Here is an 18,414-nt window from a genome sequence, read left to right as displayed (position 1 = left end):
TGTAATTATAATATACATTTTTTGACATTATGTAAGTGATAAACCTTGTAAAATTATAATAATATAGTCTAATTAAACAAATGCTTTTAATGATTAGATTTACATATTAGTTAATTAATATCAATTTGCTAATAGTATCAACATAAATTTTGTGAATATATTTCTTTCAGCTTTAAATTTCATTTCGAATTAAAATATTTGTATGATGACTTTAAACAAAGAACTAGACAGTTCATAAGTATTTAAGTAAAAGTATTTGAGTAAAAATATTGCAGAACAATTTTTTTTTTAAATATAATAAAGATCTGCTAAAAGCAACGAAGTATTATCATATTCTATAGTTCTATTTTTTTGCGTATATTGGCAACACTACTGACATGATATCTATCAAAGTTGTTTCCACGGTTGATTCTTCTGTTAAATCGTGGTTGGAACATAAATACGAAGAATACGTGACGTATAAAACATTTTAGTTATTTAAATGAACATTAGACATTAATGAAACTAGTTCATAACTAGTACTTATTAATATATCGCGAAAGTTTTATTATTCACCGTACAATGACACAATTCACTTATGTATATCAATAATTAGTTGTTTACAATAACATAACCTATCAAATTATGGATGTTCCAACTCCTTCAAATGTAAATCATGGATTTTCCCATAATACTGATGGATTTTTAAATATATCTATTGAATCTCCAAATTTGGATCCATTGTCAACAAAACGTAGAAGGTGCATATTAACTTTTCACTTATAGATGTATTTACAGATTTAAACGGTTCTATGTTCATATATTGTATACTATACATCTAAAGGCAGCTTAATTCTTTAATTGTACCACATAATTACATGACGTAATATTATTTTATGAAAAATATGAATGAATAATTGTTTTTATTTTAATACAATCAAATGAGAATATTATACAAGTTTGTGTTAATTAACTTTATATTAGTTATTAATAATGTCCAAACTAAAATTGATTTTGTAAATATTATAAATATTAGTACTAGTAGAGAAGACAATTTATATATTTTTATAAATGTTAATTCTTTCATTAATGCAGTTCATAATAGATTACTATTAACTCTATTGATACATTTTTATGACAAAACATTTAATCTAATACTAATTAGATAATATTTTATATTAAAAAGTAAATTCTAGTGAGTAAATTATAACTTCAATTAAATTTGTTTAATTCTTCATAAAACGTATATAATAACATAACTTAAGAAAACATTTAGAGAAATAGAACAAACATTTGCATGAATTATTTAAAATGAAATATTTATATATATGAAGGCAGTTTTGATTGCCTTATAAATTGACCAGTGCTAGAAAATGCAATTCATATATATATGAGGTGAAGTGAAACGAGAAGAAACATTATTAATAAAATATGTTTGTGGCTATTAGTTTTTAAAATTAAAAGTGAAATAAGTTTGCACGTAAGACTGTAAAATACAAACGAATAAAAGCAATTATCTTTCAAAATCAATCAACCATTTTATTACAATTGTTGTTAATGCAACTGTAAAATAACATTAATTCTCAATAAATTTGTGTTCACATGGATATCGTGATATTATATGACTTTAACATTGTTTGAACATTTATTATATCCATTTACAAATAAAAGAACTGTTAAATTTATTTTTATTTATTTATGAGTTATGAGATGATTAAGTTATTACAAACTTATAATCTATCCCTTCATTTATAAATAGAAAAACTTTTTTGTACATTTAAAATTTCTATAAGATTTTATTTTGCTTGTTAAGATGGACAAACAAATACATTTGTGTAAGTACATATATAAATGCAAACAACTGTAGGCACAAAGCTTTATTGAAGTCATACTTAATTTAAAATCATATCTTACGTACAATATTAATTGTATAAGCAAATATAATTAGGAAGAAGCATACAATATAAGAATTACTTGTTTGATTACTTTTTATGTACTTTATACAAAGGAAGTTGTCAATAAAGATGACATACAATAAGTAAGATTAAAAATAATCAATATAATATAATACTCAATATATAATATAATATAATATAATACTCAAATATAATGTAATACCGAAAAAATTAATTAAATTAATTAAATACAGATTAATAATTCTTATATATATCTCAACTATATCATTTGTATTATACTTTTAGTTCTTCACGTACAATAAAGCGTAGAAAATTTGATGACGAGCTTGTTGAAACAACATTCAACTTACAACCTCCAGCTACAAGTACAAAATCTGCCTCCAGATCTAGAACTGTCTCAATTTCTACTACTCCAATAGAGTCTGCTGTTCCACAACAAAATGCACCAAGTCCTATTCAGGTTTCTACCAATGTTTCTCAATCGGATAGATGTAACAGACGAACAAGTAGACCAGGAGCGTCGAATGCTCCAGGACGAAAAAATAAGAAGAACAAAAATCATTCACATTCAGTAAATGCAACAAAAGATCTAGGAAGATGGAAACCAACAGATGACTTAGCATTAATCACTGGTGTGCAACAGACAAATGATTTAAGAATGGTATTTATTTTCTCTTTTTTTTTTTTATTGCAAGCATTTAATACAAAGATCTAATTGCTTGAAATTAACTTTATAATGCTAAATTAAATACAATAAATGTTTTACTGTTTTACTAAGTATGTTAAGGTATTGTTAGTATCATTCATTTTTCATATTTTTTAAAAATAATAATATAGTAGTAATACATAGAACTCATTGATGTCCAATAGGTTCACAGAGGTACAAAATTTTCTTGCCGTTTTACATTGCAAGAAATACAACAAAGATGGTACGCTTTGTTATACGACAGTGCTGTTTCAAGAGTAGCAGTACAAGCTATGCGTAATTTACATCCAGAATTAATTGCTAGTGTGCAAGCAAGAACTTTATACAGTAAAGCAGAGGAAGATCTTCTGGGTACAATAAAATCGGTAATTAAATGTTATAATTTAATAAAATATTTTTTAAGCTATATTAATAAATTTAAAATATAAAATACCTTTGGCTTTAGTTTCTTATACATATATTTTTTACATAATAAGAAAACGTTTTATATCTGTTTAGATTACTCAACCAACGGTAGAAGTTTTTCAAGAACTTCTTGAAGCAAATGCTCATACATTTTATTCTGCCCGAACTGCAAAAGCTTTATTAGCTCATTGGCAGTTAATGAAACAATATCATCTTCTTCCTGACCAAACTGTACAAAGTTTACCACGGGGTGAACACGTTCTTAATTTTTCTGATGCAGAAGAAATGATCAATGATACAGAATTAATGGAACAGAAAGATGAGTTAGTAGATGCGGAACTTATTGCAGCAGATAGGAGAAATAAAAGAGAAATAAAAGTGTTAGAAAATGAATTGTGTAGATGGCAGGTTCTAGTTGATAGCGTAACAGGAGTAAATCCACCAGATTTTGATAATCAAACTTTAGCGATACTTAGGGGAAGGCTTGTTAGATATTTAATGAGATCACGAGAGGTAATTTTTAGAAAGGATAAAATGAATTTTTTAAACTATATCGTAGGAAATTTCCACTTAAACTTATCTTGTATTATTTTAATTGATTTCGTATTTAAACTCTTAACTCTTTGATTAGATTACTGTGGGTCGTTCAACAAAAGACCACAATGTGGATGTAGATTTAACATTAGAAGGACCAGCCTGGAAAATATCAAGAAGACAAGGAACTATTCGGCTAAGAAATAATGGAGATTTCTTTCTTTCTTCAGAGGGAAAACGACCAATTTTTGTAGACAGCAGGCCCATTCTTGCAGGAAATAAAATGAAGCTTAATAACAATAGTGTAATTGAGGTACTAAATTAGTTTAGTTTTATTATACTAAGAGAATTTATTATATTATAAAAGAGAACATTTTACTCTTACTAATACACTTTCTACAAGACATATAATACTTTCAATGTTCTTTTTTTTTCTTTTTTTTTAGATTGCAGGTCTGAGATTTATATTTTTGATAAATCAAGAACTGATTTCTGTTATACGTCAAGAGGTAGTCAAACTAAATTTGAAACCATGAGTGTTCTATTTCATTCCATAATTAATATTGTGTACTACTATAAATAATGTATTGTCTCGTATACGTTTATCGTATTATATATATATATCTTATATATATATATATATATATATATATATATATATAAACACATATATAAGAATTTTGTATAAAGTAAATAATTGTTCCATTAAAAGAAACTAATAAATTTTGCTCAATTTTGTATATTGTAATTTTGTTTCCTCGTTAATATTGGCTTGCATTGTACAAAGCAACTTAATTCATCTATATTTTGTATTTGTTTAAATATTAGAAAATTTACAATAAATGCACTACTGAAAGAAAGAATGAACATATGTATACCTTTGAGGAGCCGTACAAGGAATTGTTTATATTCTAGAGGCAATGCGTAATCTTGAGCAGATAGTGGGGATCAAGGAGCATTGCCTGGGGAGGGGGAGGGGATTGAAACGTGTAAGAGCATTTTTGAACCTTCTTTTACAAGATTTAAAATTTGCTTGTAATTTATATTTTAATATTTCTATCTGATACTATCAGCCTAAATAATTCAATTCACATTAATTATATACTTAACAAGTTTTTCAGAATGTGACATAATATTTTTATGTTTTCTTACTCTTTGGGGAGGGACGGTAGAATGTGACATAATATTTTTATGTTTCCTTACTCTTTGGGGAGGGACGGTAGGGGGGATTACCTTCTGGATCCGCCACTGTGGTCGGAAACATAGCGGAAATGTAGAAATGCGAATCCGAGGTCCGGGGCTGTTTAAATACCGGGGAAGAAAGAAAGAAAGGAAGATACGGGATATATGTATGTATAATGTTGAGAAAAATTTCATTACGAGAAATTAAATGGTTTCGAGTGATGCATCACGCGGTGCACCTGTCTTTACCGTAAGTGAATACATTCCAGAGATTACAAGTTAACCTCTATTTTTCTACATGAAACTATACATTGTTTTATTCGATGCACTATTCGATGCATTTTGTCATTCTCCGTAAAAATGTGTCAAGGTACTTGGGTTGAACAATCATTAGTTTAAAAAATATTTCAATCGTAATGTTGTAAAAATTTGCATATGAGAAACAAAGAAACACGCAGAGCAGAATGCTTGTGTAATTTGTGTTTATGTTCCCCTTGTCTTTCATACATTAAATTTATTTCAAGAAACATTTATTCAAATAGAGAGTATCAAGTAAAATAAAAAATCATTTCATTTAATAGTCAAATGACAAAGTAATTCAACGAAAAGTCACTTGATTATTTAAAAAATCTACTGTAATAATTATTTGAAGATAATATCTTGAAATAAAGTAATGTCACTTAATTATATTTTATGCTCTTTTATCTTTTCCATCTTCTATGGCCTCCCCACCTCCCCGCCGTATTTACCATATACCAGTTGCTAGTGATCTTTTAGTCGATACAAAGTGACGAAACAAACAACTAATGTATCATGTAGTGATACGAGCGAAATATAAGTTACACATATATTGGAAATAACATTTATTTTTTAAAGGATTAGATATTGTGGAAATTATAATCATGGAAAAAGTGAAGTGACAAATGTTACAATAATTCGATATTTCAGTAATGTTTCACTGGATACTGTTCTTTCCGCTTGCATCATTATCAACCGCCCCTTCCTTCCCAACCACCTCCATGTCCACCCCAACCACCTCCATGTCCATTTCCACCACCTCCGTGTCCACCGCCACCACCTCCGTGTCCACCGCCACCACCATTCCATCCATGTCCATAATGCTGTCTATCAGAGCTTAAAAACATTAATAAAAATGTTATTAAATTCGGGAATAAAAAGTTCTTTATAAATAATTCGTTAATAAGGGGACGAACAAACTACTTTGGAAATAATGTTATTCTTAACTTGACTTTCAAAGATTATTTCATATCTGCACCTCAAAGCCAGAGTGTATTAAAGTTCACTTAAAAAAAAAAAAAAATGACATTTTACATGTTACTTATATTAGATTTTTCACTCTTTTCGAAGGTAAACAATTTTCTCATTCTAAAAATTAGTTTTTAATATAATAGCGTAAAAACGATATTAGATCCATATCTTGTTGCGAGAAAAACGGTCTATTTATATTTCAAAATACAACAATGCCCAGTACACAGATTCACTTTTAAACAATAAAATGATAAACATTTTATCTGAGTTCAAAAAATTACGTATATATCTCTAATGATTTCAGTTACAAGGCTTTGCAACTGTGATTTGTTCTATACTAAAGATTGAAAAGCGTGATTTAAGTTTACACTTTGGCATTGGAACCCAGATATAGTTAATACGATTTTAAGGTATCTAAACGTTGGATGCTTCGATTTTTTAGACTTGCGATAATCTGCCAAAAAAAAATGTTCTTAACACGTTAATCAGTATTAAATTAGACGTAATAATAAAATAATTATTTTTCTTTCGAGATATCCAAAAGAAACATGAAATAATATCGTTTATTAGTTTAATTTATCATAAAGTCCATTCCGCAATGAAAACAGAAAGCGTCCAGCAGAAAGTTAGGAAACATGGATTATATTCCGTTACTTTTATCATCGTGTATGATAGAAAGTGCTTATTTTTCAATGATAAATAGTTTTTAAATCAACTCGTCAATTGTTTGATATCGTAAATTATTTTTACTTACTCATAAGCAGTTGCATCAGCATTCAAATCCTTGACATTATTCAAAGAAGATTCAACCTCCATAGTAGCAGGTTTTAAAGGCTCCTCCAAACAGGATACCAAAACCATCATTGAGACAAGTAAGATCTATATACGAAAGACATCCTTTATTCTTTATTTATATGACGGAACAGTAATACGGTATATTATTAAGAAAAAGAATAATAATTTTTAGATATCGTTCGTTTCATGGAAAATAATAATGTGATTTCTTGAAATATAAACAGAAAGAACGTCAAAGATTTTTTAAAATAAAATCTCAGTAAACACACTGAATTCAGTACTCACCAAATGCACTGGTCGCAACATTTTGAGAACTGAGATCAGATCGGCCAGGATCGGCTTTATATATGTCTTTGCTAGCACAAACAGTTGCGAAGAAGGATTGAGATGACACACAAGATTGCGAAGAATAAGGTAAACATTGTATAAGTACGATTGAAAAATGTCGAATCACCTTTTTTAACAGTTTACACCAAAATTTTCTGGACAGCATTTTAATTTTCTTATTATATAAAATAACTTTGTGCAATAAAAAGTTACTGAAAGCATTAGAAGGAGATTTGCAGTCTAAAGAAGCTGCGATTATTTGATATTCTTCTAGTTAATTGGTAATCTTCGTCTTTGTATCTTTGTGTAGTAAATTATTTGTCCACTATTTGATATCTTCTATATCTTCTATACCTATTTCTTAAAATAATAGCACCGGTGTGTAAAGTCATCTTTATTTTACTATGTCTTTAGATAAATAAAGAGACAAACGATAAATTTTGTTTATCTGTTATAACAAATTTTTATATATTATATATTATTTTAATATTATTTTGCAGGGAAGTAGTATCTTTCGAATATGTTCTGTGTGATACAAATAGATTATGCCCTAAGGTAGTAACATTTTAAGGGCAGTAATAAGTACACCGTGGTGTTAAGTTTTGTAGTACGAGTGAAATCGGAGATATTCTTTGGTTCTAAGTGAGAGAGAACTTCGGTGTACATGGTGTACATTGTTAATGAATCGTATTGTTATTTTAATAACGAGAAGTACGCGTAATATGAATAAATTAGATCGGTCGTGATATGTTCTGAGAAATTTTTCTGGTAAACAGTAGGAAACTAATATAAGGAAAAATAAATTACATATTATACGCAGTTTGTCTTTAAATACTTTGTTTACAAAGTCACAAGGAAATATTGATAAGTAAGCATGCAGCTAAGAATGCGTTTTTTAATTACAGGATATGAAACGTTGTCTTATTACGATATAGTTATTGAAGGTGTGACCTGTTGTTTACATCGAGTCATTCTAATCATACGAATACAGTAGAATAAACAGGATTGTAATTACATTCGTATTTTACGATAAAATGTTCTTCGTCCGAACATATTCTATGTATGTTTAATAGCTAAAACGATGTTTTGGGAATAAGGGCAGGACTTTTCGATATCACCTTAAATCGACAAATTGCATCGTTCACTTTGAGAATAAATCACGGCAGATACAAATTCGGCATTTGACGATTCTAATATCTAGTATGAATCTAATATCGATTATTGAAAATATTCGAAGAGACAGAGACGAGATAGGAATACAAACAATTTTTCCCTTCGATACTACGTCAAAAGCAAATGAAAGAAAGAATATAGTTAAGTATTAAAATATTAATGAATCTCATCATTTTATTAGTATTAATAGCAACATTTTATTATCTTCTATTAATGTACTAAGTATTTTCTAAGGCTAATATAATTAAGGATATAAAAAAATATGTCTTCAATTTTATGTGGTGCATCGACTCGTTTAACAAACGAATATAAAATAAAAGATGCTAAATATATTATCCAAATCAACATTTTCCCTGTTAATCATATTATTCGTATAACATTGTTATTGCTAGACAAATACTACATTCAAACATTTATGTTCTGCGGTTACGGAGTAGAAACCCATTCAGGCCAATTTCTAATCTGTTTCTGAAGTTGTGATCCAGGACTCTTAGTGGCTGTAACTTGTTTAGCGCCAATTACACGAACATCTGCTCTAAGTATTCCTTCTGATTTGCCACAATGAATTAATTTATGCGCAGCATTCAGCATTTTATCACTTGCGGCCTTTTCTGAGTAAAAAAGGATATTGCATTTAACATAAAATAATTATAATATAAAAATACAAATGTATAATACATATAATCACAAAAGAAAGAAAGTGTGAATACCTTGAAAATTTCCGATGAAACCAATTGCGACAGACTTTTTATTATATCCAATGGTATGAGCTCCTTCACGATTCCAGCCGCGGCCCTCATATATATTCCCATCTCCACCGATTAGAAACCTATCGTGTAAAAATATTAAATAACAAACGGTAAAATAAAACGCTTATTGTTTCATACAATTGTCAGTTGCACTCTATAAATATAAAAATAATAAATAAAGAATACAAATTTCTTCAGAATCGTTGTAAAATATTGAAAACCGAAATCTAGTTAATGAGAGATTAAAGTGAGCGGATTAAAATTCTTTTTTGAATTATTTAAAGTTCATTGTCATTTATTTTTTCTACATTTAAACTACAGATCTTATATGATCATGTTATGTGGTGTAAGTAGTGTATTTAAAATGATACTTAAGAGTATCCTATATCATCCCATCCATTACTATCCATGTGATAAGATCGAATGTTCTCGGCTTGAGCAATACATGTACTTCTAGTATCACATTCTGCGGTAACTGTATGATGAATAATAACATATGGTATGGGAATAATTAAATAATTTATGCTTTTTGCGTCTACATCAGCCCACTCGCTCCGTCCGATAATCTGAGGGCAATTTTCGTTTCCGTCTGAGAAAGCAAGATTTATATTTCTTTATTCTTAAGAAACATACGTTTTGTATTTTTAATGTATAAAAACATCGTGTACATACATATCTATGTGTACGATTGTTGAATAACGTCGAAAATACAAAATAATTTTGTAAAATGTTTACTTCTTTTCAAGTATATTTTCTCGAAAACAGTTATTAGCATAGTTTTTAGTAAAATTACATTATCTTCGATAACATTTAAATACTGACTTACCACCGATACGAAAGAGAAGAAAGATTATGAACATCAACTTTTGCATCTTGTAAATATTGATCACTTGTAAAGCTGGACCCGTATGTTCTTTATTCGTCTAAATAAACTAAAAATAAAAAAATACAATAAACTACTATTATATTTCAACAAATGTATCAATTATAAAAGGCGGAGCAATTAATAAACGAAGAGAAATATGTGGTTAAATGTGCTTGCAGTTGGAAGCTATCTCACCCGACTAAAGTTCATATAATCTAAAGCGTTAATGTTTCTTTTCTGCATTTTATCTTCTTTTTTTTTTTGCTGAATGTGCGCACAAGCGGAGATATTCCAGATATAGCTCATATATTTAATTTTGGATTCGTATTATTTTGTAAACTTTAGAAAAGATCAAGTCATGCTTCGGAGTTACAACGTATGTGCTTAAGTACATATTCAGTTAATAACATTCACTAAAGTAACGAGGTAAACACTTTGGACATTTTCTTTAATCATCCATAACTCAAGAAGTAAGCTACATACATGTACAGGGTGTTCGATTTGAAGGTTCACACGTAATTATCTCCCAAACTATTCGTTATTCAAAAATGTATTTAAATGGAATGCAGACCGTTTAGCGGTAAATTCATCGGTCTACAATATTTATCGCTGTTATAATAAATAGTTAATTCATTTAGACAATAATATAAAATATGTTATTCCTAGTGTCTTCCAAGATGAATTCGTCCTGTGTTATGCTTTTCTGCCGCGTGTTTCCAGCTACAGTAAGGAAATTACTGTAGGAGTATATTTCCATAATGTCGCCGTTTCTACTCATCACATATATGTCCAGTCCTCATCTATGAGTTTTGATTATTTTAAGTCGATATGTTTACCCTTCTTCGTCCTTTAATTATTTCCTGTCTTCCTTTCTTAAAAATGCGTTCAAATTTCCCTCTAGTAGAACTACTCGTCGACCATCTTCCTTATCTATTTAATCGACCAATCAACGCGCGCATTCCGCTTATTCTAGAAATTTATGAAATTGTAATAACAGAAAAAAATTAAAAAGGATGCAAGGAAAAAACTGACTTTTAAAATTAAATATAATAACAAATCACACTGCAATTTAATTAACTTTATTATAGTGCATGAATACAACCGATCTTTGCATAGTTTTCGTCCACAGTAGCGTCCTCCTAATTCAGTTAGCACGCGATAAAACTTTGAAATAATTAAAAATTCACCCGCGAAAATAAACTCAAAACTGTTATATGTAATTCACCTTCAGGAAACCTATAATTTAAAAATTCCTGTTGAACTTCAGGAAAGCTAGAATTCAAAAGTTCCTGTTGAACGTCTACAAATATCCCACCTTAATAACCCACCTTTGTGTTTTTTCCATCTTCAAATAGGTGTACATTTAGCAGATACATACAACGGGTGTGCTTTTTATGATCATATTACGTGTACTATACGAAACATATTAAAATTCCATTAGCGCTGTAATGACATCCAACTATCAGATTATATTGGTAAAATTTTTAACGATTCTGAAAATATACAGAGGTTGCAAGATATTTAACACAAATATATATTTTGTAGAAACCTAACTCCAAGCACAAAAATATTTAAACTGGCAATCATCCACAATATTAATACGTCTCACTACATATACGCTTAAGACGGTATTACTATTCATATTGTATATTAAGCTTTTACTAAATATAGGTCTGCAATAAACATGTTGCACATATATAATATATAATAATTTCAATAAAATTTTACCGATATAATCACGTAATCGCGTCTCATTAGTGTTATGAAAGTTTTAAAACGTTTTATATGATAAGCATAAAATAAAAATAAAACTCTTCTGTGCGCAAGTGTAGGTACGAAAACTTTTGCAACCCACTGTACACACACACGCGCGCGCGCACGCGTCATACAAATGAAGCTACCATTTTTTACACTTCTAAATAACTAGATTTTTAACTAGTAGCAATAGAAGGAAATTCATATCTGTATCACCTACGCATATAAATAATATATCTCAAGTATATTATGAAACAAATAGTTCCAACTTTTATTGTTATTGTGGACTAATGTATCCCCTAACCTAATGGAAAACACGAGAAGAAAACTGATGTTAGGGAATTTATTGGTAATGATTGGTATTGCATATTTTTGAATAATGATGGAGACAGTGCATCCATCTAGAAGCTAGGATTACCGATGTCCGCCGCGGCGGCGACAGAGTCAACATCCGGCGACGCAGAGATGCGCACGTTTCGGCGCTCGCCGAGGGAAAAGGGACGCCGCGATCGTGACTTCGAGACATGAGAGCGACGATGAAGCCCGCCAGCATACACAGCAGCACCTGAGGAGCACGCTCGCTTCCAGTAGTACATCCAACAAGGAATTCGGCCGGTTCACTTGGGATTTACGTAGGTTCGATCTTTGGTCCTAAAGTTTATTCTGAAACGATCGAAAGGCTAACTTTTCTACCAACGAGGTAACACACCTCTTCCTCTGAATCATGAATGGTTCTATGATTCTCTTTTTAAATAGAAATTATTGATAATTATTGTACGTTCTTTCGTTGTCTGATTATCAAATTCCTTTATTCAATGTTGATAATATGTTTTAAGTATCTTACCGATTAAATTAGTTATCTAGTACAAATTAATAAATATGTTTTCACTTATTCTATAAAGATTTATGTATTTGTATAGATTCAGTTTTGTGACAATTATTTTTCACTTTTGTTTAAGATATATGACTCCATATTTTACAAGCATTTATAAAATTACAGAATTTAATTAATCTCTTTCAAACATATCATTTTTCTTTTTTTCATATAATTTAAATTAACAAAACTGTCATGCAAAATTATTTTTACTGAGGTTGTACAACTATTCATGTAATGTTTGTTTATGTATAGTAGAATACAGAAATATGTGAACATTTGCTTTGTATCTTGTGGATTTGTTTTATTTTGATTTTAAGTACTAAAGTGTTATTCGCATAAGGCAATATTATAATCTAATTTTTATTCTATCAATGAAAAGTCTAATAAAATATGTAACGTCACAATATATTAATTGGGATATTTAATTTAAAGGTATCTTTTAAGAAATGTTTGTAATTATAAATATATTTATAAATACAATTTTATACATGAATTTATATTTATCACTCTAATGCTTTTAGTTAATTTCATCTAATCACTTGAATTTTTCTGAATTACTGTATATTATTATGTTAAAGAAATAAATTCTACTGAAATTATTTTTTTGTATTTTATCAAATTTTAGGTGAGAAGAGAATCATTCGTTTAATAATTTTTGGTGAGAATATACTATCATTGGTACTAAGAGTATTTCTCTTTTGTGTGTCTTATCCAAAGAGGTTCTCGACGTCCGTAGTCAAGGGCACGAGGTTTGTTCTATTGTATCTTTGATAATTTGCAGACCTACATATTTATTTGTTATTTATTACCTATGTAACAATAATGAAATATATATTATTAAACTTGATTTCTTATATGCTATCTTATTACATGTGTTTCTGAAGTAAATATATTTTACAGCTTAAGTAAATCATTTTAGAGCCATGTCATCAGGCGCAGGTTCCAGTGGAACTGGCCGGGGGCGTGGTTCATCACTGGCAGACAATAAGCCAGAGAGCAAGGAAGCGAAGCCTAATCCAAAGATGTCGAAAGCTTTAGGAACATCCGCCAAAAGGTAGCACATCCATCATCCAAAATTAAAAAGACTCTGCCATGGAGACTTAACAAGAGCTTAAACTAATCTTCTTGTCGCAGGATACAAAAAGAATTGGCAGAAATCACATTAGATCCACCACCAAATTGCAGGTTTGATTTTTTTCCCTAATTATTTTTATCACTTATGTTATTTGCGATATTAACACATTCGCAGTAAAGCTTATTTTGGCTTACTTTCTATTTGTGCCAATAATACAGTCGAACCTGGATAATTCAGAAATATCTATAATATCTATACAATTTTGTTCATTCCCTTCCCTTCCATTGCAAAAATTTCTAGAAGTTGAAGTAAAACTTACTTTGTAAGCTACGCTATGTGTCACAGAATGAGAGAAACAAAAAATTCGTTATTTCTTTCTTCTGGCTGTTAGGATTGTCTCGAATGATATAAGACAAGGTTCGACTGTAGTATTTACTTACGTAAAAGTAAACAATAGTTTGACTTTCAAATTTCTTTCTTTTAGTAATTAGAAAAGCTTTATTACAATCAATGGTCTAATTGTTAATTTTTGTCAAAATCCGAATTTTTGTTCTCGTTTCTTATACTACTAAATAATCTATGTAACTTTGGTATTTATCTTATAGTGCAGGACCTAAAGGAGACAATTTATATGAATGGGTATCAACAATACTTGGACCTCCTGGTTCAGTTTATGAGGGAGGAGTATTTTTCTTAGACATACATTTCTCCCCAGAGTATCCATTTAAACCTCCAAAGGTATGTTAATCGCATAATTAATTATTATTAATTTTGTGATAAATTTTATAGCGAAATTTATGTCAGTAAAAGTTATAGAGTTGATGTGCAATAATGCGATATTAAAATAAAGAAAAATTGTTTATATACAAGATGATATGAAATTTGCAATAAATTATTTTATTTTTAACGCTTTAGCGTTCTAATCAAAGTTTACGTTATTAAATTATTATTCAAACTTTTTTCACTATATAATGTTTTAATCATATACATTTATTGTAAAATTAATAGTAAATAATACTCGATAAAATTTTAGTGTCAGTTTATTAAACATGTAATTTTAGATTGTAATTTATTAAAAACAAAATGTAACGAAACTGAATATAGAAATAGCTTTGAAATAAAGAAGATGAAGTTATATGTTGATTTTAACTTTTCAGTATTGGGTACTTAATTTATAAAGATAATATGAGAATACAGCATATTTTCTTTGAAAAAGAGACTTTTATGCAGTCGTTATACAATGTTTATAATCTCTGTAATTTCTTATTAACGGGCTACGTATCTTTCAGAACGTATTGTATTATATAGTACAAATAAAAAACAGTCCATTGTGGATCATCTATTAAAAGTAGTGGAAAGAGTGACAGAAAATCATTAAGATATAATTAATCGTTAATATAATGTTTTTAGGTTACATTCCGAACACGCATCTATCATTGTAATATCAACAGTCAGGGTGTAATTTGTTTGGACATTTTAAAGGATAATTGGTCTCCCGCGCTAACCATTTCAAAAGTACTATTATCTATCTGTTCTCTCTTAACAGACTGTAATCCAGGTAAAATAAACTTCATAAGTAGTATAGTTAAATTATTTTAGGTATTAATATAATATATTTTCTTTAAATAAAGCTAACGAAATTAATATATGTATTTATGTATCTTCAAATTTGTTGTTGTGAAATTTTATATTATCCTAAAATCATCTTAAATGAATGAAAATATTATATAAAATAGAAATATGAATAAATTTACTATTATGCTATTATTTATGATATTGTTTATGTTTCAGCGGATCCTTTAGTAGGAAGTATAGCAACGCAGTATCTACAAAATAGAGAAGAGCATGATCGCATAGCACGACTTTGGACTAAGCGTTATGCCACATGAACGACTTTTCGAATAAAGCTGATCTCCTTGTTCTTTCAAAGCGAACTTAAGGGAGCCCGTTCGACTATGCTAAAATTTTGATTATTCGGATTGATCAGTCATTTTTAACAAATTAATGAAAATAATCAAATTTTCTCGATTAATCGAACATTATTTGTAAGTTTAAAGTAATGTAGTGGTACTTTTATTTAAAGTATATTTTAATTAAAATTATTTGTCCGTGTAAACAGTGATTATTTTACAGACATTGTTTCGCTAATCAGCATTAGATATAGTCGCATTAATGGGAAGTTACCTCACATTAAAAAATGCTTCACAGCTGGTAAAAATGTTCGGTTATTCGAAAAAATGTACCGAAATGTACTTGATAATCATGATTTCTGTTTATATTTAAATTATACTTTTTAATAAATCCCATTAATGATTATAAGTGATCATTCGAATAATCATGGTTCAGGTTCTCTGCACCTTCGAAAACTTATCGTATGTATATGTATATCTATCGAAGGATTGCTTTAAATGAAAGACTCTTTAAGATCGTCCATACGATCATTGTGATGTGCTTTTATATCGAGTATGTAAATGTGCCTAAGATGAATGAATGTGCGTGCATGTGCTACCTTACTACTCTCGTTTTCACCCTACAGCTCTTAAAACGTGTTTATATCTTCCAAAATGTATTCTTGTGAATACAATTGATTAATGATGCCATAAAAATGTATATCTAGCCTTAATATTTAGTCTCGAATCATTTTTTCCATTACATGTACTGGTCTTCATGCAAATACCCATTTTTTTTATTTATAATAAATTGTTTCTATGAAAAATATTTGCATCAATTCGATTCGAAACTTTTATAGTAGCATCACAAATTCTTTTAACCAATAAACTTTTACAAAATATATTCAGTACTGATATTAGTAATTGGTACCAATGTAATATATTAAATTCAACAGAAAGTATTCTTTTTTATTGTAAAGCATAGATCTATGATAAATTTTTCTTTTAAATTATACAAGATTTTTTAAATATAAAAGTTATTGTACAATGTCTTCCAGAATTAGAAGCGATTTACTTTTCAAGGTAAAGTAATAGATTGGTATTATGAATTTCTGTAATATGTAAGTACACATTTTCATAATTATAATAAAGAGAACTTTTAGTTTCTTAAACTTTCTTAAAAGTATGGCACAGGGGTGAAAAAGTGAAAGTGAGGGCTTCTCTATCTTTTTCTCGTTTTCTCTGTTCCTTTCGTTTATTTGCTCGTTTTAAAAATTTGCGATGAGATAGTATTTAAAGTGGTATGTCCATTGAGAGTATCAAATAATATTGATAGGTTAGGCAATATTATGAACAATACAAATAATCTGACCTGTAAGTAATTAGGCTGATAGTTATCATAAGGGTCCCTTTAAAATGTTGCACTCTTTATATAATTTCTATATAAAGTATGATTAACTGTATTACGTAAAATTATTTGATCGAAATTAATTTTCATTTAAACACATTTCATTCCATCGAATTAGCAAAGATTAGAGTATTATGTAGAGATTTTTTACGTAGTTTTTATTCTATTTGATTATACCTATTGGGTAACTGACTATGAATATGAATATGAAACAAATAATAACTATGAAAGCTAAATTAACTTTGATAAATCAGTTAAAAATTGTGTAGCAATCAATATGCTTTTCAAGATTGTTTTAATCGGGCCCATAAAACTTAAATCGCTGTAACTGTAAATAAACATAATTTTCTCTATGTTAACGATAGAGAGTCACAGTCCATGGTTTCCATAAAATTTGTATTGATTACATTTGCAAATAATTCAAAAAGTAATACTGTTGTACAATTTTTTTATATGAGATTGAAGATGAACGAAATATTCAAGTTATAGAACTCAAATACGTTTTATACCGATTAATTATTAATTTTACTAAAAGATCAATTAACGTATATAAAAATCGTTCAGCTATTGACATCATCGTAGCCTCTGCCACAAATGAAATTAATAATAACAAAAGACAAAAATTTTAAAGTTTCTAGAACTGAGCATTCACTGTCTTAATTAGTTACTTCATTCATTAATTATTGTACAGTTTACGTCGCGCAAAGGGATTTTGTTTTTTATTTCATTGAAATTACTGTCGAGATACTTGTAAATATATTCTGTGCGGTTCTTGATAAAATGATCTTTTGGACCCCTGAAATTGTATATAGATCGTACGTAGAAATTTGCTCTTTTGTAATTAAATGTTAAAAAAAGGAAAAACATTTTTAATGAAGCGTGTTTCATTATGCGAATTATGTAAAGGAGATTGTTTAAACGATTCTTTGAGTCATTTGAAGACTTGCGTAAGAAGAAGGTTTCAATAATTTCCGAAATGTGCTAAATGTAAACAGCTTTTTATAACTCGTATAAAGTAAGAGTGCGATAGAAGAATTTAGAGAATATATAAGTAGTCAATAATAACTAATGTTTCTAAGGTAATATTATGGCACAAAAGATCGTTTAAACGGATTCCTGTTCTATTTTTTCTTGTGAATTACTTTTACTTTCTTTTCAACATATAGTTGTAAGACGCTACAAGAGAGCATCCTATATGATTAATAAATGTTAGTCTGCTAATCTTAGAGTGAATATAGAACAAAATAAAAGAAGAAAATCTGGTCGTATAGAATGTTTACTGATCTTTCTATATTTTTATTTTAATTTTCTTTTAAGTGAAACACATAAATAATTGAAGCATGCTTATAAGAAATATAATTGCACTCTGATAATTATTATTTTCAATTAATGGGAATAATGGTCAATTGAGGATACAAATGCAATCTTTACTTAATATATTTTATTTGTATAGATAAAAGCTATACGAACAAGATGTGCTAAAGTGGTCAGCTCTTAAAGAACGTTAATA

General features: G+C 28.7%; 4 protein-coding genes across 12 annotated transcripts; 2 read left to right on the top strand and 2 right to left on the bottom strand.

The window, feature by feature from the left end:
• Window positions 1–324: 324 nt before the first annotated feature.
• LOC117239111 (microspherule protein 1) lies at window positions 325–4,164 on the top strand. The gene is made up of 6 exons (XM_033504426.1): window positions 325–740; window positions 2,181–2,556; window positions 2,766–2,966; window positions 3,100–3,519; window positions 3,638–3,853; window positions 3,987–4,164. Exons 1-6 carry the CDS (start codon window positions 625–627, stop codon window positions 4,074–4,076), a joined length of 1,419 nt encoding a protein of 472 aa, XP_033360317.1. The 5' UTR covers window positions 325–624; the 3' UTR covers window positions 4,077–4,164.
• Window positions 4,165–4,803: 639 nt separating this feature from the next.
• Window positions 4,804–18,181, top strand: LOC117239037 (ubiquitin-conjugating enzyme E2-24 kDa). Of its 9 annotated transcripts, none has more exons than XM_033504296.1 (8): window positions 4,804–4,972; window positions 12,048–12,287; window positions 13,158–13,281; window positions 13,433–13,586; window positions 13,667–13,717; window positions 14,213–14,345; window positions 15,018–15,165; window positions 15,399–18,181. In XM_033504296.1, exons 4-8 carry the CDS (start codon window positions 13,456–13,458, stop codon window positions 15,494–15,496), a joined length of 561 nt encoding a protein of 186 aa, XP_033360187.1. In that variant the 5' UTR covers window positions 4,804–4,972; window positions 12,048–12,287; window positions 13,158–13,281; window positions 13,433–13,455; the 3' UTR covers window positions 15,497–18,181. The 9 variants fall into 9 exon arrangements, with proteins under 9 accessions (XP_033360187.1, XP_033360189.1, XP_033360185.1 ...); XM_033504298.1 differs by having other exon boundaries at window positions 12,048–12,291; window positions 13,250–13,281; XM_033504294.1 differs by having other exon boundaries at window positions 4,805–4,972; window positions 12,048–12,291.
• On the bottom strand, window positions 5,569–7,092 carry LOC117239038 (abscisic acid and environmental stress-inducible protein-like). The gene is made up of 3 exons (XM_033504299.1): window positions 7,072–7,092; window positions 6,746–6,870; window positions 5,569–5,856 (listed from the first exon to the last, which is right to left on the bottom strand). Exons 1-3 carry the CDS (start codon window positions 7,090–7,092, stop codon window positions 5,712–5,714), a joined length of 291 nt encoding a protein of 96 aa, XP_033360190.1. The 3' UTR covers window positions 5,569–5,711.
• Window positions 8,594–10,371, bottom strand: LOC117239036 (peptidoglycan-recognition protein 2-like). Its single transcript, XM_033504288.1, has 5 exons — window positions 10,096–10,371; window positions 9,862–9,967; window positions 9,411–9,624; window positions 8,997–9,115; window positions 8,594–8,897 (listed from the first exon to the last, which is right to left on the bottom strand). The coding sequence occupies exons 2-5, from the start codon at window positions 9,905–9,907 to the stop codon at window positions 8,713–8,715; spliced, it is 564 nt and encodes a 187-aa protein (XP_033360179.1). The 5' UTR covers window positions 9,908–9,967; window positions 10,096–10,371; the 3' UTR covers window positions 8,594–8,712.
• Window positions 18,182–18,414: the final 233 nt, after the last annotated feature.

This window comes from Bombus vosnesenskii, unplaced genomic scaffold (genome assembly GCF_011952255.1).
Source record: "Bombus vosnesenskii isolate JDL3184/JDL3185 unplaced genomic scaffold, Bvos_JDL3184-5_v1.1 scf7180000013883, whole genome shotgun sequence".
Taxonomy (NCBI): domain Eukaryota; kingdom Metazoa; phylum Arthropoda; class Insecta; order Hymenoptera; family Apidae; genus Bombus; species Bombus vosnesenskii.
Note: the sequence above shows the minus strand (reverse complement) of the source record. Positions and strands in the feature narration are given on the sequence as shown.